Genomic DNA, 23,067 nt, shown 5'->3' on the forward strand with positions numbered 1-23,067 from the left:
CGTCTTTAATTAAACGTCACAACAATGGTGGATGTGTGCCACGAGCCTTATTTCTTCACTATGGAAAGCAATATCAAGAGGATGAATTTTTGGTGATTTAAAAAGCAGATTTAGATCGATATTAATCTGAGTCAGTGCAGAAATGGCCTTAAAAGCAAGCCTTTACTTCTAAAACTTATGCGGACTTTGTTCAACTTTGCTTTCCTTGTCATTTTGAAAATCTTTAAAAATTAAAAGCAGGTGTCGTCACTAAATTACAAATAGCAAACTAGCAGAAATTGGCCTTTCTAGTGCTCGGGGTTAGAGTTAGGGTTAGTCGGCTCATGCTACGGTTTGAGAAGCAGGTGCAGCTTCATTGCAAAAATACTGCTGTAGGCCTTCAAATGTATTGGTGAAGCTTTTGTCTCTCTGTTATGCGCTGATACTGTTCACCCGTCCCTCCTAGCAGTAGGGCTGGTAGGCGCCGGGCAGCGCCGTCGCCATAGGGACGATGGCGAGATAGTTGGAGGGCACGTAGCCTCTCTGCCCGCTTCTCGCCTCCACCAGGCTCCACTCACGGCTCCCTCTCTTGTCGTGAGGCTCCAGGACGCGAACCGGCTCACCAGCACGTATAGAAACTTCGTGGCTTCCTCTCGCCATGAAGTCATAAGCCGCAAAAACCTGAAAAAAAAAGAGGATGCAAAGTCAAAACAAAAGTAAAAGCAAACTTGTGAGGATGTTATGATCATGACATAGAAGAAAACAAGATTCTGAGATACAAGATGACAATATGGAGGCATGTTTGTGATCTTTACAACCAGCAGGGGGGAAAAATATCTGAAATATGGCTTGAAGGTGCTGTGACAGGAAATGTCAAGTTGTCACATGAATCCAAAGACATCTTCAGCTCAGCTTTGTAAGACTCTGCTCAACTTTGAAACATATTAGCACGTTAGCTTGCCCTGAGTTATGTTATTATGGGATGTTAACAATGTAAAAATCGAATATAACACACATAGCATTTTAACATTGTGTACACTGTGTAGAGTGTTAAAGCTGGGCAATAAACCCAATATGATGATTTATTGACTTGTATCATTATATGAGTTTCTGTTGATCAAATTAATGATTTAAGACAAATTAAAAACTAACACACATATTGTAATTTTACATCTTTGTTGTACACATAAGAAGAGTTTGGAGTCATGGAGGCTTGAACAGTGGAAACGGTCGCATGTTTTCAGCTTCATTTTCATTCATTTAGTATTTTAGTGTTAACATAATAATGTTTAACATCTAATCATACTATGTTAGCATTAATGTGGAGGTACAGTTGAAGCTGTTGGGCAGAACTGATCTTTTGTAAAAAAAAAAAAAAATTAAAAAAAATCACAACACACGACTTCATAAAATGAGGTACAGGTAACACACACACACACACACACACACACACACACACACACACACACACACACACACACACACACACACACACACACACACACACACACACACACACACACACACACACACACACACACACACACACACACACACACACACACACACACACACACACGACACAAATACGACACAAATAGGACAGCAAATCATTGTAATATTCTTTGAAAAGGTTAAGCCCACTAGTTAGGTCTTGACAAATCCCATCTCATCACACGCATGCACACACACACACACACACACACACACACACACACACACACACACACACACACACACACACAGACACACACAGACACACACAGACACACACAGACACACAGACACACACAGACACACACGCAGAATGAAGGCATCCTAATGAGCCCTGTGTTGCTATGACAGAGTGCTTCAGCACTGCTAATAGCTGAGTTTAGCCGGCTGCTCAGTGTCATTAACAAACCCTTCACCTCAGCTCACCTCTCAGCTATGACATTAGCTCGGCCCTGACAGTCTACACTAATTAGCATATAATTAGCGTTTTGCCAAGCAGAGAAATGGAGGGGAAATAAAAAAATAAAAAAAAGATTTAAAAGAAGCGTGACCATGGCTGTCGGCTGCGGAGTGATTCATGTTGCTGAAGCAAGGCGAATATTTGCTGCAGCGAAGTTTCTGATGGAAATGAAGCAGTGGAGTGTGGAGTGGAGTGTAGATAATCAGTGCCTCTTTGTGGTGGAATATGGTCATGACCGCACGATGGGGCCGCAAGCGTCTGAGTCTACCTGCATTAAATGTCAGAGCAGAGGGTGGTGTCTGACAGACTGAAGCTCTAAAGCCAGAACTAGAATGTGTCAACTATACTTTCCGCTATGTTGAGAAGCTTTAAAAACAACTTTCTCAGGATTTTGAACATAAATAGGAGCCAGGAGATGAGTATCGTTTAGACCAACATACCCAACATATGAAATAGTGGCAAATAAAGTCATCACATGCTAAGGATTACAGTGGAAACAGCCTATATACACTATTAAAATGAGATGCCGTTAAGACAGATATAGCTCGATCCTCTGCTTTCTATTGCCAAACTCCATTCTGGTAGCTCAGACTTTCAATGACCTCTTATTTTGGCATCTCTCTGGTGTTATTGTCACATAGGCTACCGGTAATTTGTGGGCTGCTGCACAGAGACACTGAAATTACTGTTATTCACACACAAAGCGTCTGACAGCATTAACACAAAATAGGTCAGCGACAGGACAGGACTGTTATATCATCATCTGCCACAGACACCAAATAGGTGACAGAGAAATAAATCAAGAGAACTTAAAAGGAGCCCAACCGATAAAGTAACATATTCTGCACATTTACAGGTTTCTATTTATATTCTGGGGTACTACTGGAATATCTCTGCACCATTTACAGGTAAAAAAAAACCTCCTTATTTATCTTGTACTGAGCCTCTCTGCAGCCCCTCAGTTCAGCCTCTATCTGAAACAAGCCGTTTTAGCTTCTGTCTCTTTAATAAACCCCTGGGAATATCTAGAAAATTGATCTACCAATTTGGTATTTGGTATCATTCATATTTAATAGCTAGGAAACACTGTGTTAGTTAATGGTAGCTTACTTCACTAAAGCACTAAAGCTAAATATAAGCTTCATTCTCATCAGCTACAAACACAAAACCAGCATCTAAGGGTTATTTGGAAGCGTGTTTTTTCTCTGGTGATAAACAGAAGCTCTGTGAGGACGGAGTGACAAGCATTTATTTCAAATTTATCCGAGTTAGTGTGGACTCGCCCTGAGTTTGTGTATGTTTTGTATATGAGCAGGCTCAGGGTCATGTGGGATGGAAATGGGGAGGAAGGGGGCGTGAAAAACTGCCTGTATAAGGTCACCGGAGCAATCAGTCACTTTAACAGGCAGTATAGAGTATAGAGGCATCTCTCACACACACACACACACACGCACACACACGATGCCTAATGCAATCCTGCTTTCTCACTCACCTAAATCTCGCTGGCTCTCTCTCTCATGTACACAACCACATAAACCATCACAAATTTACAAGCCATGACAGTCCCCTCTCACACTCACATGTGTCGCTAATGTAAATCAATCTCACACACACACACACACACACACACACACACACACACACACACTCTCTCTCTATCTATGCCCGCAGTGCTGCTTGGCATAAATTAACTCTCAACCTTTCATACAGTAACCCACTTACAAGGTTAAACAGCTAATTATGGACCTTTCCATTAATAACGCACACATTCACACACTATCTATCCTACACACACACACACACACACACACACACACACACACACACACACACACACACACACACACACACACACACACACACACACACACACACACACACACACACACACACACACACACACACACACACACACACACACACACACAGGATGCCCTCTTACAGATATGGACACACACATGAATGCACTTACACATCACTGGTTATCTATTGATTTTTTTCTCTTTTTTGCAGACTCACACTCATGCACACACACACACACACCCACGTCGACCCATGTGACTGAACGTTTAATTTAGGAACTTACACACACACACACACTCATGCACACACTCACACTGTGGAGACAGATGTCAGATAAATTACAGATCATTTAGACCCACTGCAGCAAGCTGAGGGCAATGTCACAGCCTCATGTATGGCTCTTCAAAGTCAGTATAAACAAGCAGCCCTTGAGCTCCATAGCAACATATTAAAACATTAATGAGGCCTTAAGATAAGATGACTGATGCATTAGTGGAGCATAATATTTATGTCAACATATTTCATTTCATATAACATTTGAGTGTTGCTAATTTGAACTGTGCATCTTACAGCATTAGAGAGCTGTGTGATAGCTTTAAGCTTTAAATCACTATCTAACTCATTAATATGCAAATGTTTGCAGCGAGGTGCTTCAACATCTAATCAGATTATCTACAGAGAGTACATAAAAGCCTGCATGCAGTTAGTGTTAAGCCTCCATCGTGTATTAGTTTTAATTTTGTTTGTTGGTTGCTAAAAGACAGAAGTGGTCGAGTTTGTCCATCAATCATTAAATCAGTCAATCACCTGGAAGCAAGGCTGACTCATGACCGCCATCGGCCGGCTCTCCGGGGTGTAAGAGTGTCTCCTGATTGGCATCACGTCCTCAGGGAGGGTCAGGTGTGGCGAAGGAGGCGGGTCCTCCGTCGGCTGATGATAACGAATCAGCTTTGAGGAAGGAGCGTAACCTCTTCTGCCTGCATGTAAGAAACACACAGATACAGGATGTTGTTGTTAAGGCTGTATTCAGTTTTAATGTATGAAAAGTATTCTGCAAATATAACATTTAATTTTCTTTCAGGATTTATGGTTTTAACATTTAATCAGTAACCAATGAGCTGTGTTTTGGAGAAGCTACACTGGCAGTAGGAAATGTTATCGACTGCATCTTTCATTCCTCTCTGCTTCACCACAGATAGCAATTAGATAGAGTCGGTAATGGTTCTCAACAATGCATGACTGTAAATACAGAAAGTCAGTGGCTTTTAATCCATTTCCATTAAATATACAGTAACACAGCCAGCCAAGAAAACACCACAACATCCCATTTGCTTATAATAACTATCGCTCTCTTCCTCCCTACTCGAAGGCTCCCTATAAATTATGTTCCTATGAATTTATCTGCATGTTTCACTTTGTTATTTTCATTAACGGAATCACAGAAGTATATCGTTGAATTAATAATAACAGTGTGTTTGTCTGTTGTGGGGTGAGATAACAGAAGCAGCTTCTTCACGTTGGTGAGGTTGCATTAGATTTATGCAACTTCAATTGCGTGAATGTAGTTACAAAACAGTTTAAACTAGACTTCATGCAACTTCTGCATTAATAAAAATGATGCAACGTGTAACTGTTGGTTGCATTCAAATTTCAGAGGCAATGCCGACAAATTTTGAGTAAATACAAGAAGCCCTCGGCAGTTGTTTGCATGAGCAGCCAGTCAGCAGTAAAGAAGAGCGATAATCAGATAAATACACTTTACTTTCACAGTACAGCAAACAATATCTGAGTGACAGCACAGAACGTGACAAAAGTAATAAAGATTGACACGAAACAAACAAACAGAGCTCTCATTGGTTAATATTTTAACCAGTTAACCCAGTACGACGTCGTTCTTACCTCCTGCGTCGACCAGCCATCTCCGTTTGTCTCCGCGGGTATCGGCCTCACTGATGATGGCCACCAGCTCCCCTTTGGCCAGGTTCAGGTCCAGGTCTCGGCTGGCCACCACCGTGCCGATCACCTGGTAGATCTTTCCAGAACCGTGTTTATCGGTCAGCTGCTTCAGACGGCGCTGAAAAGATGGGCTCAGAGGCTGAAAGAAAAAACACACGAGAGTTAGAAGAGAGTGGAGAGGATAGACAGAATATGGATATATGTGGGAACTCTGAAGTGAGAAATGTGTGAAAACTAACCTCTGTGAATTTAAGCTTTTTACAATAGAGCCTGATCGATATATTGGTCAACAGATATTAATATACAGCTATATCATATCAGTGTTTATACAGTCTCATATGTGCCGATATATAAGCAGCATTTTATATATATTTTGATCATTTTTCATAATTAAATTTTAACATATACATATTAAACTCCTAGTGAAGTTTACTGTTTCAGAGCACGGAAGTTTATTCTTAAACTGTAAAACATCACAGCTTCCATTACATATATACTGTTTAGTAACCACATTTGGGGGGAAAAAGTGTGTCTATGTACATATTCTGTGTATATAAGATTATCATAATTTATTATTCCCTAATACTGGTATAGAGCACTAGTTTACGAGCATCAAAAATGTTAAATTGCACAGGCTTGGCTAACTCACACTACTACTACTACTACTGTATCTGGTATGCTGAATTACTTAAAACTGTAATGTATAGATCATTTTAAAATCATATAAACTAAAAATGAATCATTTGGGATCTTGACTGTGATTTTTCATGGCAGGCTTAATGATGAAGTTTTATTCAGAATGACAGCTCAGCTACTTAACAGTCAAACATTCATTTCAAGGCGACCTTTTCCTCACTATAGTTACACATATTACAGAGACTGTTTGTTGTGTTCGACACAGTGTCAGCACAGCAGTGTCTATGTTTAGTCTGCCGTCATGGTCGAGTGTCTCCTGTAACATTTTGTCCTTCACCCTCTGCGTTGTTAGTTAAATGTTTTGTCCTCAACGCGTCAATGCCAATTAAACAGCTCAAATTTCTTGTGCACCTGTTGTACTCAGTGAACAAATGAGATCAGGTGGCGTCTTGTTTTCTTGGTGGTATTATTAACTTAAAGTCTGTTTATCACCATGTGTTTTTGTCTCATATGACAACACCTGGATTTTAAAGGGTTAAACTTTAAATGATCTCTCAGCATTCATATTCAACAACCTGACGAAACACAACCTGACACGATGCTATTTTAGCTCCATCTGCACTAACCTGAACGACCGGTGCATTGAGCGTGTCCTCCACACTTCGACACAAAGTCTCCAGTCTGTTGGCGCCTGCCAGCACTGTGGACTCCGCCCATTCCCAAAATGCACCTGGGTCCAGAGAGCTGTGAGGAAGCTGGGAGGGAAAAAAGCAGAAAGTAGTAGGAGTAAGATAATATAATTTAACCACTAAAATTCTAAAAAAAATGCATGTTTATATTGATTATTGTTGCAAAGTAGCTACCATATGTTTGTTATTTAACTGTTCACTCACTGATATACACTCACTTTATTAGGTACAGCTGTGTAATCTATTTCAATCCAATACAACAGCTCTGCTTTAAATTCTACATTTATGAAGCTTATGCATTATCAGTTTTTGTTAACATTGTCAAGAAGGTGATAATTCTACTTTATGTTCATTATTGAGGTCATATTGGGTGCAGTAGGGTGCATTATATTGAATGGCGTCCACTCCATTAGCATACAGGGGAGGGTTTGGGAACACCATTTAATATAATGCACCATAGTACGCCACCATCACCCACTACTACCTTAATAAGGAATATAAATTAAAATGATCACATTCCTGACAATGTCAACTATAGCAGAGTTGTTATATTGGATTGAATCAGATTGCACAGGTGTACCTAATGAAGTGGCCTAAGCTATGCATACCTAGAAGTCTCAGCATCATTATGAATAAAATCCCACACTAATAACAACTTATTGCCAAATTGCTTAATTTCTGCTGCAGTTATTGAATGTTGGGGCCCAATATTCCTACTGGATAAAAACAACATAGTAACTACTTGACTTGTTACCTGTTGTGCAAAGCTCTGGAAGAGCTGCTCCATGTCTGAGGCGAGGTCTTTATGCAGACAGCTGAACGTCCCCAACATGCTCCAGATCATCTGCAGAGCCAAACCGTTAAACTGAGGAAGCTCGTTAAGGAGCAACGTGTTCATCGTCCTGAGAGGAGAAGAGAGGAGGAGAGAAGAGAGGAGAAGAGAGGAGGAAAGGAGAAGAGAGGAGGAGAGAAGAGAGGAGAAGAGAGGAGGAGAGAGGAGAGGAGAGGGGAGAAGAGAGGAGAAGAGAGGAGAAGAGAGGAGAAGAGAGGAGGTGAGAGAAGAGAAGAGAGGAGAAAAGAGGAGAATAGAGGAGGAGAGAGGAGAAGAGAGGAGGAGAAAATAGGAGAGGAGAAGATAACAGAGGAGAAGATAGGGAAAAGAGAGAAGAGAGGAGAAGAGAAGAGAGGAGAAGAGAGGAGAAGGGAAGAGAAGAGAAGAGAAGAGAAGAGAAGAGAAGAGAAGAGAAGAGAAGAGAAGAGAAGAGAAGAGAAGAGAAGAGAAGAGAAGAGAAGAGAAGAGAAGAGAGGAGAAGAGAAGAGAAGAGGAGAGAGGAGAAGAGAGGAGGGGAGAAGAGAGAAGAGAGGAGAGAGGAGAAGAGAGGAGAAGAGAGGGGAAAGAGGAGAAGAGAAGAGAAGAGGAGAGAGGAGGAGAGAGGAGAAGAGAGGAGAAGAGAGGAGGGGAGAGGAGAAGAGAGGAGAAGAGAGGAGAAAAGAGGAGAATAAAGGAGGAGAGAGGAGAAGAGAGGAGAGGAGAAGAGAGGAGAAGAGAAGAGGAGAGAGGAGAAGAGAGGAGGGGAGAAGAGAAGAGAAGAGAGGAGAGAGGAGAAGAGAGGAGAAGAGAGGGGAAAGAGGAGAAGAGAAGAGAAGAGGAGAGAGGAGGAGAGAGGAGAAGAGAGGAGAAGAGAGGAGGGGAGAAGAGAAGAGAGGAGAAGAGAGGAGAAGAGAGGGGAAAGAGAGGAGAAGAGAAGAGAGGTGAGGAGAGGAGAAGAGAGAAGAAGAGAAGAGGAGAGAGGAGAAGAGAGGAGAAAGAGGAGAAGAGAAGAGAGGAGAAGAGAGGAGAAGAGAAGAGAGGAGAGGAGCGGAGAAGAGAGGAGAGGAGCGGAGAAGAGAGGAGAAGAGAGGAGAAGAGAGAAGAGAGGAGAGGAGAAGAGAGGAGAGGAGAGGAGAGGAGTGGAGAGGAGAGGAGAGGAGTGGAGAGGAGAAGAGAGGAGAGGAGCGGAGAAGAGAGGAGAAGAGAGGAGAAGAGAGAAGAGAGGAGAGGAGAAGAGAGGAGAGGAGAGGAGAGGAGTGGAGAGGAGAGGAGAGGAGTGGAGAGGAGAAGAGAGGAGAAGAGAGGAGAAGAAAGAAGAGCTTTACATGATAGCTGGAGCCACTAACTATAACTAAGTTTTATATATAATGTTGACTCCGATGCAAAAAACAGAATTTCATTTAGCGTTTCACTAACGTACAATCCTGACACAGATAGATGAGTTCTGCAAAGCTTAAATTCAATTTTATGATGATTCAAACGAGGCTGTGGTAAAAACAGAGGCGCGGTCAGGCTTCATTACTTCTGAATGAGTCTACTCTCACAGCGGAGGAGTGCAAGAAGTCAAACAACTGAAAACAGTCAACAGCATTAAACAGGTCATTACATCTTCAAGTGGATTTTTACACTTTTGCTTACAAATCAAAATCTAACTTTTAAATGATGCTACAAAACTTTGTGATGGTATAAAAGTCAAAAGCCTTGTATTGTGTTGTGAGTTGCTGCTTCACCAATTTCCATTAGAGCAGCTTATTATATACATTTAAAAAATGTCTCTTGGTCATTTTAATTAACCCTCCTGTTGTCCTCGAGTCAAGGAAGGAAGGGAGGAAGAAGGAAGAAGGAAGGGAGGGAGGAAGAAAGAAGGAAAGGAAGGAGGAAGGAAGGAAGGAAGGGAGGAAGGGAGGAAGAAGGAAGGAAAGGAGGAAGAAGGAAGTAAGGGAGGAAGGAAGGATGGAGGAAAGAAGGAAGGAAGGAAGGAAGGGAGGAGGGAAGGGAAGGGAGGAAAGGAAAGAAGAAAGAGAGGAAGGAAGGACGGAGGAAAGAAGGAAGGAAGGGAGAAGGGAGGGAGGAAAGACGGAAGGAGGGAGGGAGAAAGAGAAAAGAGGAAGGAAGGAAAGGAAGAAGGACAGAGGAAAGAAGGAAGGAGGGAGGGAGGGAGAAAGGAAAAGAGGAAGGAAGGAAGGAAGAACAGAAGGAAAGAAGGAACAGTCAAAAGAGACGGGGTCAATTTGACCCGGGAGGACGACAGGAGGGTTAAGCACTTTGTCCTGTTGACAGATCCACACAACTAGTTTCAGCCTGTAACTTCTAACTATCTCTCCGTCTACCTGTACGTGTTGGCCGCAGCTTGTTCCTCGTAGCTCAGATTAGATTTGGCCTCTAACACTTCGAAGTCGAGCAGCTTGTCTAGCCTCTTCCTGATCAGGTTCCTCGGGCCCACCAGGAGGTCACGGAGCGCACAGAGAGGCTTGTGGATCAACGTCCTCAGTCTCTTTTCCTGTATGGACGGAGCAGTGATGGTCAACATTAGGAAACATGCTGTGATGCATGTTTGTAATATTGGTTAGACTGATTCTATTTGTACAAGGTTTTATTTGTGTCCATGTGGTTTAGTCAAATTTAAAGGAGTTAAAATGTGAAAATAAACGTATGAATAACTTGCACACATTCTTTTTTTGTGGACTCAGCATCAAATTTCTGCTTTTAATCCATTTTGAGAGAATATATTAGAGGATTATGGCAAAAATGTCTAAGTGGTGTAACCATAAAAACTTTGTACCAAATAATTCAACTTACTTAAAAACAGTAAATTCTCAATAAAACACCATATCAACTAGTTTGGCATGATCTTACATTATAACTTTTTATATTAAATAAAGTTAATGGAATACAATTGTTCTAAATATTACATTTAATCTGGGGAATCATGGAGATCAGGATTAAATGAAGTAATTATTTGTATAAGTACACTTAATATTAATCATTCTTTTGTGGTTACACCATTTGACATTTTCAGGAGCATTCAGTCTTACTTTTGGTTAAAAAAAATGGTGCAAATGTCATTTCAAATTATATAAAACCAACAAAAATACAAAATATACATTTTAACAAACCTGATGCTGCTTTTAAGACAATTTTTAAGATATGTTTGAATTGCTCATCTTGCCAATCCTTATTTGTCACTAACTCGTATACATATTTAAAACATCTGGTATCTAAATGAGGATGTTAAGTTGGCTCACAAATGTAGGAAGGATCCACTGTCTGAGTGCGGTGGTGATCTCTTTGTAGCAAATAGGCGCCTTCTCTCCATCCATGTCCAGGTCGAACTCCTCGGTTTTACAGGACAGGAAAGCCTGCAGAGCAACAAATAAGAAGGTGCAGATTGTGGGATTACAGATTCAGTTTTTAAGTTTAAAACAATAATTTCTGTCTAAACTAGAAGGTTGTTAGTGATGATGTTTTGTGACCATACAAGAAGATGGAAATAAGGATGGAAAGAAAACACAAAGTAGGAAAAATATGACTGGACATTTGGAGCTGAAATCAATGAACAAGGTCAATTAATTAACAAAAATATAAGGATTTTGATAATCAATTAACAGTTTCAGTAATTATTCAACCAAACAGTTGCAGCTCCTCAAATACGACAAGTTGCTGATATCATTGCAAATTGAGTTTTGGATTGTCGGTCGGACACACAAACAAAACGAAAGACAAAAATAACTGCTGTTTTTGTCAGTAGGAAAATGTAAAAAAAAAAAAAAAAAAAAAAAAAAAAAAGGGAGGATAAAGAGGATACAGTACTGATCGTTGTTGAGAGCAGACAGTTTTGTTTTTTTTGGTGGGGAGAGAAGGAAAAACTGCTTCAACAGAGGATCAGTTTAGAGCAGAAAGGCAAACAGTAACTCATGTGTTGGACCTCAGGCGACTCATGGAGCCTCTGAGTGTACACACTGTGACACATAAACATTTGACTACCTTCTCAAAAAAATACATTTTCCAGTTATATTTCACTTCCCCCGCAGTTAACTGGTGACTGAAGAGACACTAGTCTAGCCTCAAATGAGAAAATAAGAACAGATAAAGAGACAAGTAGGTGATATTTTTGGTGTGTGGTGAGAAATAAGCGAGAGGAGCAGTCGTCCGGAGACAAAGAAAGTGTCTTCGGTTATTACTTTGTCTCTCTTTGAAGTACCTCAGCTTTCACATTTAGCTCTAAATAGATATGAACGCTCGGGTCAGACATGAGCACTTTAGAGCAGACAGTATGATGGAGGTGTGAAAATAAACAAAGAAAAGCACATTTATGACCACAGCTTCCTGTTGGCCTGTGAAGCAATCAACGGTGGTATAATCTAAGGGTTTGGTGCCTTGCTCAAGGTAAACAACACTTCCTGACAGATAAGAGGATGTTTATTATGTCTTCATGTGTATTATATCCTTCTCCGTCGACCTATAACATGACCAGCTTATTCTAAACATCCTTTGACAAGGTTACCAAGCCCATGTTTTTATCTTTTATTTTGTCTACTTTATTTTAAACTATTTTATTATTATCATTCTATAGTTTTATCTTCTTATTAGTTTTATTTGTTTAGTTCTTTTGTCTTTTAATCTCTTTCTTAACCTTGTTTTAGTCCAGCTTTTATTGAACTTCATCTTTTATTTTACTTTTATTTTTCTCTTTTTAATCTATTTAACCTAGTTTTTTTACTCTTAACTTTTAACAAACCTTTTCTCTTATTCTCACTTATTTTACACATTTTTTTTTTATTCAAATTTTAAAACATTTGTATAATTTTCCTGCGCGCATTGGTTTGAATTTATATCTTAAATTTATTCTTTGTTTTTTTTTTCCATTTTTAATTTATTTATCTATTTATTTATTTTGTCTATTGTTCTGTCTTATTATCAGCTTGTCAATCAACTAAACTTAAAGCACTTTGAACTACGCTAGTCTAGTAGTATGAAAGGTGCTATATAAATAAAGTTTGATTGATTGATGATTGTGTGAAGTGTTACGTTCCTCTGGCACCTAGCAGTAATCTTTAAATTTAATTAAAACCATAGAAACAGATCACATAAACAGCTAAATGTAAAAGAAAGAAGTGATTTGCAGTCTACCTGTAAGTGGAGCAGGTACATCTCTACGTTCTCAAGGAGCTGCAAGATGCCGTCCTCCAAAACGTTAAAGAAACCCTCCAAGGCGTCAAACTCCTCGTCCACCAGCTGCATCGATACACAGAGAGAGAAAGAGAGAGAGATGTGTGTTTACTGCCAATACAATGAGCTAAAAAAGATGGATTATTAGCCTGTATGTTTTGATGTGTGGGTTATAAATACAGGAGCACATATACTGTTTTTTAAACTTAGTATTTCCTCCCACGCCTTTGATTCCATTTGGTTTTCTAAGTCAGAGGAATACACTTAAGGCTCATATTTTGCAGGTGCATTAAATCACTCAAAACATGTTGGCTAAAATACTTAAAATAGTGCAAACAGAAAACAGTTTTTAAATGCTTTGGTTGCAGGATGTCAGCTTTCTTTATTTAGCCGACGGATCAGCACCTGTGGGATGATGTTATACAAAGTTTAAGAACCTACGATTTGAAATAATTACTATAATCACAATTCTTAGACTCCCTGTAAACACTGGTTCCTGTGTGCAGTACGTAACAGACTGTCTGCAAATCAGAGCATTTTGTCAGCTACTCCCCCCTTTTCCCTTCTGAGCTTTACTATTGCTCGACAAAGTCCTACGACACTCATCATTCGGTGTTAATCATAACCACAGATTAAAAGGAGCCACCTGTCTATTCTGTGTCTTCTTAAGCAGAGATTACACTTATTTAAAACACACCTAACGCTTTAAATAGCAGGTGAATGTGCAGAAAATTGAGTCATTTTCTTTATATTCTATGTAGAAGTTATCAAACTGCAGCCTACACATGAGAAATGCTTTAAAAAATAACTCAATAACTCATCTAAACACAATGCAACAGCTAAACTAAAGCCAAAGGAGACATGAGGGGATGCTCGTGGATGCTGACTCTGATAAAACCTGATAAAACTTAAATAGACTGACGTGGTGTGGCAGGTTCAATAACAAGTCATATCATACATTTTCCCTGCAGGTTTATCACTCTTCTGGTTAATCATTAACTACTGAAGTGCAGTTAAAGGGCGTGTGTGTGTGTGTGTGTGTGTGTGTGTGTGTGTGTGTATGTGTGTGTGTGTGTGTGTGTGTGTGTGTGTGTACTGAGAGATTATTTATGGCTCAAAAGGCCTGGAAGAGTTACCTAGAAGATTAGCATCCTAATGTGTTGCTTCATTTATTCTAACGGGCGCAGGGCTCGCCTCTCTTAATGCCTTACTGCAAATATAAGGAGGTGATTGTTCGGGGTCATTTACAGAACAACATTCAGGAGGATGGAGGATTGGGGAAGGGATCCTGCGAGTTGCTCAAGGATGCTTAAGAAGAGTAGAGGAGAGAGGGTGATAGTTTAAACTGGGGGCCATTAAACGTCTGTGTTACCTACCCTGGCAGCTATTCCGGTTTCGTGTTTGAAGTGCTGGCTGAGCCTCGCCGTCTTCTTGGCGATGCTGTGGCTGTTGAGGCGGTTGATCTTGTCCTTGATGGTCAGCGTTTCTGTCTTCTTGTATTTGTCAGCTGCAAAATATGAGTTAGACTTAATTTAGAGAGACAAGAGTGGACAAACTCTGGGCTCTGCTTCAGCACAGAGACAAAAACATCACCCAGAAGTCTGATATTAGGAGTTTAAATGATAGCAGCGGGCAGTTAGCACATCTCACCGACTTCTCTGAAGCGTTTGTACTCGTTGATGCGACAGTTCAAGGCGATGGAGGTGTGAGCCGTCTGCTCAAGGAGTGAGTACGCCGGGTGGGATTTGTCAGTGTGTTTCTGGATGGTCTGCAGGAGGAGGGGGTAGCGGGCTATTCGCTGCACCGGCATCACCAGGAAGAACGTCACAGAGGTGGCGTTTACGTCAGGCCTGCAGAGACAAATAGTAACACCAACATTTATTTTAAAATATTTAGTGCAGTTAGTCCCAGTGGGAATCAAATGTTAACTACATAAACTTACGCTGAGGCCTTTATGACTCTGACGATATCGTTCCAGAGCGACTCCTTCTGCTTGTAGTTGTTCTCCGCCACTGTTACGTGGTTGTAGTTGGCCAAGTATTCCTTATAGGCTGCCTCGATGTCTGAAGACAGGCTGAGGAATGAATCACCTGTCAGGAAGGTAAGAATACCAGTATTTATTTGAATAATCAATAGTAACAAAGAAGAAGAATACGTATAAGAGGAATGTCTATACATGTTTTGACTGACAGGAAAACAAATTCAGTACATACTACAAATGCAAAAAGTACATTTTGGCCCAGAGAGCAGCTCTAAAAACAGTATAGCAGACATTTTAACTAATCAGCATCTCCTCCAATAGCGATGCTGAGACCTCAGATTCTCACATGAATGTGAAAAACCACATCTGATTACCAGAGGTGTGAAGATTCAGTTTGCTTCCTGTCAACAAGTGTGATCAGAGCAATTGATTTACAAAAGAAAGTAGACCTGCCCTCACCACTTCCTGGCAAAAGACTGAATAAGCTGAATGTTACCAGCTAATAAAAGACAACTCCAGTCAATAAGGTGAGAGTTTTGGGGCTAACACTACTAGAAAAGTGAAGTAGTATCCCTTACAGAGCGTCTCCAGGTAGAGAGGGTCTCCAGGCTGAACCTGCTTCTGGTCCAGCAGGCTGAGGAGTCGACTCGACACGTCAATCACCTCCTCGATGTAGAGAAACATGCTGTCCAGGTTGACTAGAGGAGGCTGATGGACAGACAGAAACACATACTTTAATTTTCTGTATGTAGAGAAATGCACTCAATTCAATTATAGTCTAGACTGAGATTGTGCAGATCTGATACAATCATCAAACTCGTTGGTGTTTCGGGATTGGAAACATGATTTTCTTTCATTTCCATATAATATCATCATTTTTGTGCTCTTCTATAACTCTGTTCTTCCACTTCATTAAGTCTGATTCTATTATGTTTTATGAAACCTGACATTTCTTATATACCAGAGCATCAGAGAGTGAGTTTTGTAATTTTCTTTCATTTCCTTTAATCATAATCCCACATATTTCATTTGATGAGATTTATTGTTATCTTGTGGATCTACCACACACACACACACACACACACACACACACACACACACACACACACACACACACACACACACACACACACACACACACACACACACACACACACACACACACACACACACACACACACACACACACACACACACACACCTAACTGAAGTGATGATACATTTAAACGAGAAGGACGTTAAAGGACAGATACAATAGATGGAACATAAAATTAAACAAAAAAGTAAATTACATAAATGTAGAGCTGCAAAATATTTAGTGGTTGCATCTTCTCAAATGTGAGAATGTGTAATTTTTGGAAATGCAACATAAAAACACACAATGCTGACTACATAAATACACATTATTAGAGTAAACATTACAATCTTTCAAATTTCAGGTTTTTGGCTGAACTGCTGTGTTAGTACTTTATTAAATCCAAACTTAAGGGTTAATATCTCACACTGCAACGTTTTTCTTCTCCTGTTTTACATGTTTTATTCTATTTTAGCTTAATTTTACTTCCAATTTAACACTTTGAATCACATATAAATGTCTTTTTATGTTACCATGCGCTGCTTTTATATCCTGTGTTGACACATTTTATGTTTTATGGAAAGCACTTTGAATTGCCTTGTTGTTTAAATGTGCTATACCAATAAATGTGCCTTGCTTTGCATTGTAAAAACATAATTTAAAAGTAAGATCTACATACATATTCTAATGAAATGTCAAGCTTGTTCATAAATCCAGCATAGACTGCAAAGACATGCACCTCTATGTGTGTCTGCTTGTTTTACATGCAAGAAAAATGTGAATGCACAGCTGATAAAGACGCACTTTGTTTTTCTCCATTTTATTCTAATGAGAGAATAGTGGGCACACTCACTGCTGGAAGACTGAACAATCTGCACATTACCACTGAAACACAAACAAGCAACTTTCCTGTCTAACAATGGCACCATTCATTCACATATTTATTCTGTTTCCTTCGTCCATCCCTCCTCCACTCTGCTGCTGTCCTCTGTGTCCTTCCTCCATCCATCCATATTATTTACCGTTGTTTTTAAAAGCTTTTTTCACCTCCATCTTTCATTTTATTCCCCACACACATTTAATTTAGTCTCTCAATATTACAACAGACAAATGCCATGTATGTAACAATGACAAATCCTCTCCTCTATTCGCCACTTTCTCTCTGTCTCTTAATAAATGAGGAAGCAATAATTCAGCCCTGCCTCTCCTCCTTCTTATTTTCATTTTATTTTCTTCTTCCTCCTCATATCACCGTTACCTCGGTGCGATATCGTTTTCATGCTCATCCACCGCTCGGCCCCTTCCGTCCCATAAAGCCTGATTCCATTATGTTTTACGAGGCCTCATTTCATTACTGCCGCAATGAGAAATGATTATTTAGAAGTAATAAGCAATACCTCAGACGTATAATGAAAAGCTGACGTTAATAAAGAAAAAAGCGGCTCCCTCTGGATGCTGCTGCTCCAATCAACTAGTGATTACTTTATTATTAATTTATTTAAACGGGGCGATCAAAAAGGCTTCTCCATGATGAAAAAAACTCACAACACGGGGCTGCACCTGGTATCACTCCCAGACTGACTGACAGGTCTATTAATAGAGGGACAAACACTAGACAACAACTACATTGGGGAGGTGGAGGTGGATGTGTCAGACTTGTCAACAAACATGATGCATGCCCAGTCAATGGAAGCAATGCGAGTATGTGGGCTTTACTTTTTCTCTACTTTATTGAGGAAGTGCTTGTTTGTAGACGTCATTGACGCTTGTGTAAGACAGCAGGAGAGGCGCTAGTATGTGAACTTCCAACTAGTTGAGCTATTTTTACAGCCAAATTATGCAGACTGAATTTACACCTGCCTGAAATCCCATTACCGGTCCAGCTGATCCACTGCCATGCTGATAGTGGATGTCTCTGCATGCATTGACACAATGAACTTGCATTTTTAACCCTTGCATATAGTTCAGAGTCAAGTTTGACCCATTTATTTTTACAAATGAGAGCTGGAAAAACACACTATGCACATTTCTTTAAGCCAGACTTTTCCTAATGTGATGCACAGTATACAAAAATGGATTTAAAATGCATCATTTAAAAAAATATTGTCCAGCTGATACACATTTTTTGTATATGCAAATGTTAAATAATTCATAAAACATGTTGTTGTATTCTTCATATTCTATAAAATGTTCTCCTGGATAATAAAATAGTGATTGTGAATGTCTTTTTTTCTCCATAAATAAATAGAATACACTCTCTGACAGCTTCTTTAAGGATTAATCAAACGTTTATTTAATGACTGATGGGGGAGTTTATGAATGTGAATTGGTTTAGAGACTAATTATGAGTCAGAACATAAACAGTATGTAAGGGTTAATTATACAGGTCACATGTGAGCCAGTATGTTTCTCGAGGATGTTCGAGGGGTTATGCTTTTTTATATCAATTCTCAATTTAACTTTTATGAAACAATTGAGATCAACTGAGCAACACACACAATGTAGATTCCTCATCTGTAACTAAAACCCTTCAGAAGATGGGTTGAAGGGTTTAACATGGAATGAGTCAAAAAGTTGGAAATCCTAAGTAAGCAGGGTGGAGTTTTCTGGCACAACTTCACCTCGTTCCAAAGTGCACGGAGAAGGGAAAAAAATCTATAAAACTCAAAGCTCCAGCAACACGTCTGGTACAGAATAACTTTATTATTAGACCAACATGTTTCAGCTACCAGCCTTCATCAGGGTCATCATAAAAAAACACTAAAAACAGCATTTAAATAAAGGTAGTTAAAAAGCAAAAAGGTAAAAAGAAATATACAAGAAATAACCAATAATGTGCATCCAGACGTGTATCAGCTGATGGTGTAGCTACTAAAATGGTCACGTGACTTCAGGCCAATCTGTATCCCAGACAGGAAGAGAGGCAATATCCAATAAACGACATGGATGACATCATATCTGGTCCATAAACCAGAAAAGTAATTAAAAGGTGTGGTACTTGAGTTAGTTATTCTTTTACGCCTTATTTAAATGCTGCTTGTAAAGTGTTTAACAGTGATTCTGATGACGACCGCAAGCTGAAACACATTGGTCTAACAATAAAGTTGTTCTATACTACTAGTGTTAGTGGAGCTTTGACGCTTTTAAAACCAAATTGAAGCATTGTTTGTTAAGTGAGTTGAATTTGAAAAAAAAAAGTATCATACAGCAACTTATTTATGTATAAAATCATGGTCGGCAATCAAAATTACACATCAAATTCGCATTATCAGTTAGCAGCTTAGTGAGTTTAAGCTAAAAAAAAGAAAGAAAAGAAAGTAATGACAGTTTTATAGTTGTGCTCTAATAATTGTTCATCGAAATGTTGTATGAAAGGAAAAAAAGGCTTTCAAGAAGCTACTATTTGAGAAACACTGCAGAGAAACAAGTAAATTATTAAACAAGTACTGTTTCAGGAAGGAGTCAAACCAGTGATATGGATATATAGGGATTTGTGAGAGGCTTTCTTTGACAAAATAAACAATATATATACTGAGGTTACCCCAGAAATTGCCCTGTCTATGTGGGGAGAGGAGTCAATGTTCAGTATTGTCATACACAAGAGAAACAAGCTCTGTGATTCCTGTTTCATTGTGATTACATCTGTGAAAAAGACAAACCTTTTACTATGTTGTTTGTTGATAAATGCATATTGTATATTTATGTGTAATCATCTGTCAGTGTTAGTAATCTTCTGTTCTGCTTTAGCAATATAGATTTCTGATCTTTCATGCAAATAAAACTTATATGAATTTTAATTTGACAACATTCCCAACATTAAGTGCTCTACTTTATGGATTCATGCTCTCATACCTGTATTTTCTGCAGGTTGCTCCTGATGGTCACGGTGCTGATCTGCAGCAGTCGGAGGTAATTCCTCTCAGACTGCACCAGCTCCTGGATGGCCATCAGCTGTCTCATAGCAGCTCTCTCTTTAGCCTCCGCTTCCTCCTCCTCCTTCTTCTTTTTGACCTCTTTTGACTCCTCTGCCAACCTCTCCTCCGATTTCAAGCTCTCCCCTGAGAAACTATCCTGTGAGGAAAGTCTCACTTTTGAGTCAGCGGTGGAAATATTTTCCTCTCCGAGTTCTGAGGTCTCGTCCGGTGCTTCCACAAACACGGACACACCCGAATCCTCCTCTGGACTGAATGTCTCTTCTCCAAACTCTGAATCTTTCTCTGTGGTTCCATCGTTCTTCTCCTGGAGCTTTTCTTTCGTTGGATCTTTCTTGGTGACCTTCTCTATAGCGCCGAGGGGAGACATACCAGCGGGGGACGCTGGTTTACGAAGAGGCAGCGTGAAGGAGGACGTCTGAGGCCTCCTGGGAACCTCCATGATGGAGACCACTGTCAAAGAGAAACCCTGTTAGTGTGTGAATACATTCAAATTTACATCTCATCATGATTAATATGCTCTAGGCGTTATTTCTTATCATAATAAAGCACCTCTCCTGCATGATTTCAGTTTTATTACAGGGTTTAGTGAGATTTGAGGGAGAGAAATAGCTCTTAAATCTACTTAAACAATCAATCAAACATACATTTACTGGCATTTCCCAGCAATTAAGTAAACGTTATAGTCTGTCACAACAGCCCAATCATTTACAGTCTTTAAAATGACAGCGCAGACCTCTTATGGATGCTATCAGAGTGTTGCATTTCCTGTGCCAACAAGACAGTTGCTAAGCTACCAACTTCAATAAGCTGATTCTGTAATATGATCACAACACAACTCATTTGCTAAAACTGATTAGGCAGACATTTGTTGATTTCCCCCTTTACTGTTCTTCCTTTTTAGAGTGTCTTAATTAAATCGTCTAATTGTGATCACATATCAGTTTTTACTGAGCAGCACTAGCATGAAGCACAGCACGGCAAAATATCTGAAGACATCTGGAGCGGTACAAACTAAAAAATACAAACTATACTCAGAAAACACAGCTGACTTCTTGGTTTATTACTCTGCTTGTGTATTTCTTCTTAATATCACATTATTTAATAGTTATTTACATAGTTACATAGTGTAAATTAATGTCACTTTCTATTATTTTATCTAAACTCAAATTTAAAAAACACAAATACTGAAATCTTTCATATGCAAAAGCCAAAACTGTGCAAAAAACTAGTCCTAGCTAAGAAGCTGATTGAGAACAATGTGTTTTTATATGCTGATTAAACAAACTGGGCCCAGATGGATGCAGACGCAGCCATTGTGTGCGCCCCTCCTCTCTATACTGCATCTCTCACTGCTGTGTTATTCAAACAGGGGAAGAAAACACTTAAATAGTTGCACTTTACCACTACTGACTAGGATACATCTGTGCCTCTCTTCTGTATGTGTCCTTCAGAAAAGCTACAGATTATAGGAGCATGGAATATTTTAAATGAGTTGAGGACAAGCTGGTGAAGAAATTCATTATTACTAAACAGCCCTCTCAGTTTGAGGGTTATTTGTCTGCAGTCAGTGTAGTAACTTGTCTGGTTTCACAGAGCACAAAAGTGAGGAAAGAGTTCAAGAAAACATTTTTTTTTAAAACATCTGGTTTTTGATAAGTCTTCTGCATAAATATTCCTGGAATTTCCAAATCCTGGTTTTAATTTAAGGTTTATGATTTAGGAGTAAAGTGAAAAAATCATGACTAATAGTTCTAATAGATAAAAGACCTTAATATGACATGTGAGTTAGGCAGAGCTGTGTATGTGTTGTGTGTAGGGTTGCAAAAAATTCCAGACATTTTCAACGTTAGAAACTTTCCATGGGAATTAAGGGAATTAAACTTGAAATTTACAAAGTTGCATGTTAGCCTATAACAGGGAATTTAAATGTAAAAAACATTTTGTAGCATAATCTTGGTTAAAACAACCAGACTTAGTGCAAATACAGTTGGATATCTCCCCTATTCCTCCATCACATGCACACAGTACATTACTCACTGCAGGACCACCACACCTCCTACATGCACTGTGCATTCCTCCATCACATGCACACATGATTTCTACAACCCAGGACTATTGAAGCCACATTTTTTAACCCAATGACAACATAAAGTCAAGTGAGTTTTAATGATATTAGTGGGGCAAATATATTTTATCTATGTTATTAAAGTTTAACTTGCGGATATTAAATCAAAATGTGTTTGAGGCCTGAAAACACTGAGTTAAAATGCAGAACACACAGAAACCACAGGCTTGAGAAGACCAGTTGATACAGTTTGTATAAATTACCCTAAATTTCCCAAATTTGGAGCCCATTGGTAGCCAAGTGGTTCCTGCTAAAGCCACATAATGGCAGCATCCCTGGTTCGATTCCAGCAAGGGACCTATGCTGCAGGTCATCCCCCCCTCTCTCTCTATATTTCCTGTTCCTGTCCTGGATGCCATACTGTCTAATAAAGCCAAAAAATGCCCAAAAAATAAATCTAAAAACAAAGAAAAAACAATTTCCTGTTAATTCCCATCATTCCCGTGGTAAGTTTACGGGAATTTTCCGCCCCTTTGCAACCCCTAGTTGTGTGGATTGTTTACAGCTCACTAACATGCAGGAGGTGAGAGGAGACGTATTGTTGTGGATCTTCTGAGCTGGAGCACCACATGTGCAGCTCACCAGGAGGTTGGCAAGCTGCTTACAGAGCAACTAATGCTGCCACCGCTGTGACAATTAGCCCTTACGTGGAGGTCCAGCTGAAGAGCTCTCTGTGGCTTTGATGGGAAGACTCTAATGACAGTTTTATTTTTGACTCAGTGATTAAATGATATCCTCTGCATAAGAAATGACTCATGACAACACTTAAAGAATCAACAGACCTCATTATTATGTGCATGACCACACACAGACTAGTTTTACTTCATGGTGCAATGTTTACTTTCTTTCACGCTGTTTGTTTTTCCTTGTTTGAGCTCACTTGAAGTATTTGAGGCTCCGCTGTCTGAGCTGTGAGAGTCAGTGAGGACTTACATCACTACAAGATGAACTGAT

The 23,067-nt window shown here is 39.6% G+C and overlaps 1 protein-coding gene across 1 annotated transcript; it reads right to left on the bottom strand.

Moving 5' to 3' along the window:
* Positions 1-441: 441 nt before the first annotated feature.
* Positions 442-20,427, bottom strand: arhgef37 (Rho guanine nucleotide exchange factor (GEF) 37). The gene is made up of 13 exons (XM_062426202.1): positions 19,906-20,427; positions 15,557-15,686; positions 14,940-15,087; positions 14,648-14,847; positions 14,374-14,504; positions 12,959-13,063; positions 11,074-11,187; positions 10,159-10,328; positions 7,772-7,919; positions 6,955-7,083; positions 5,636-5,831; positions 4,544-4,713; positions 442-660 (listed from the first exon to the last, which is right to left on the bottom strand). The coding sequence occupies exons 1-13, from the start codon at positions 20,425-20,427 to the stop codon at positions 442-444; spliced, it is 2,382 nt and encodes a 793-aa protein (XP_062282186.1).
* Between the last annotated feature and the right edge of the window lie 2,640 nt (positions 20,428-23,067).

This window comes from Scomber scombrus, chromosome 9, assembly GCF_963691925.1.
Source record: "Scomber scombrus chromosome 9, fScoSco1.1, whole genome shotgun sequence".
NCBI lineage: Eukaryota > Metazoa > Chordata > Actinopteri > Scombriformes > Scombridae > Scomber > Scomber scombrus.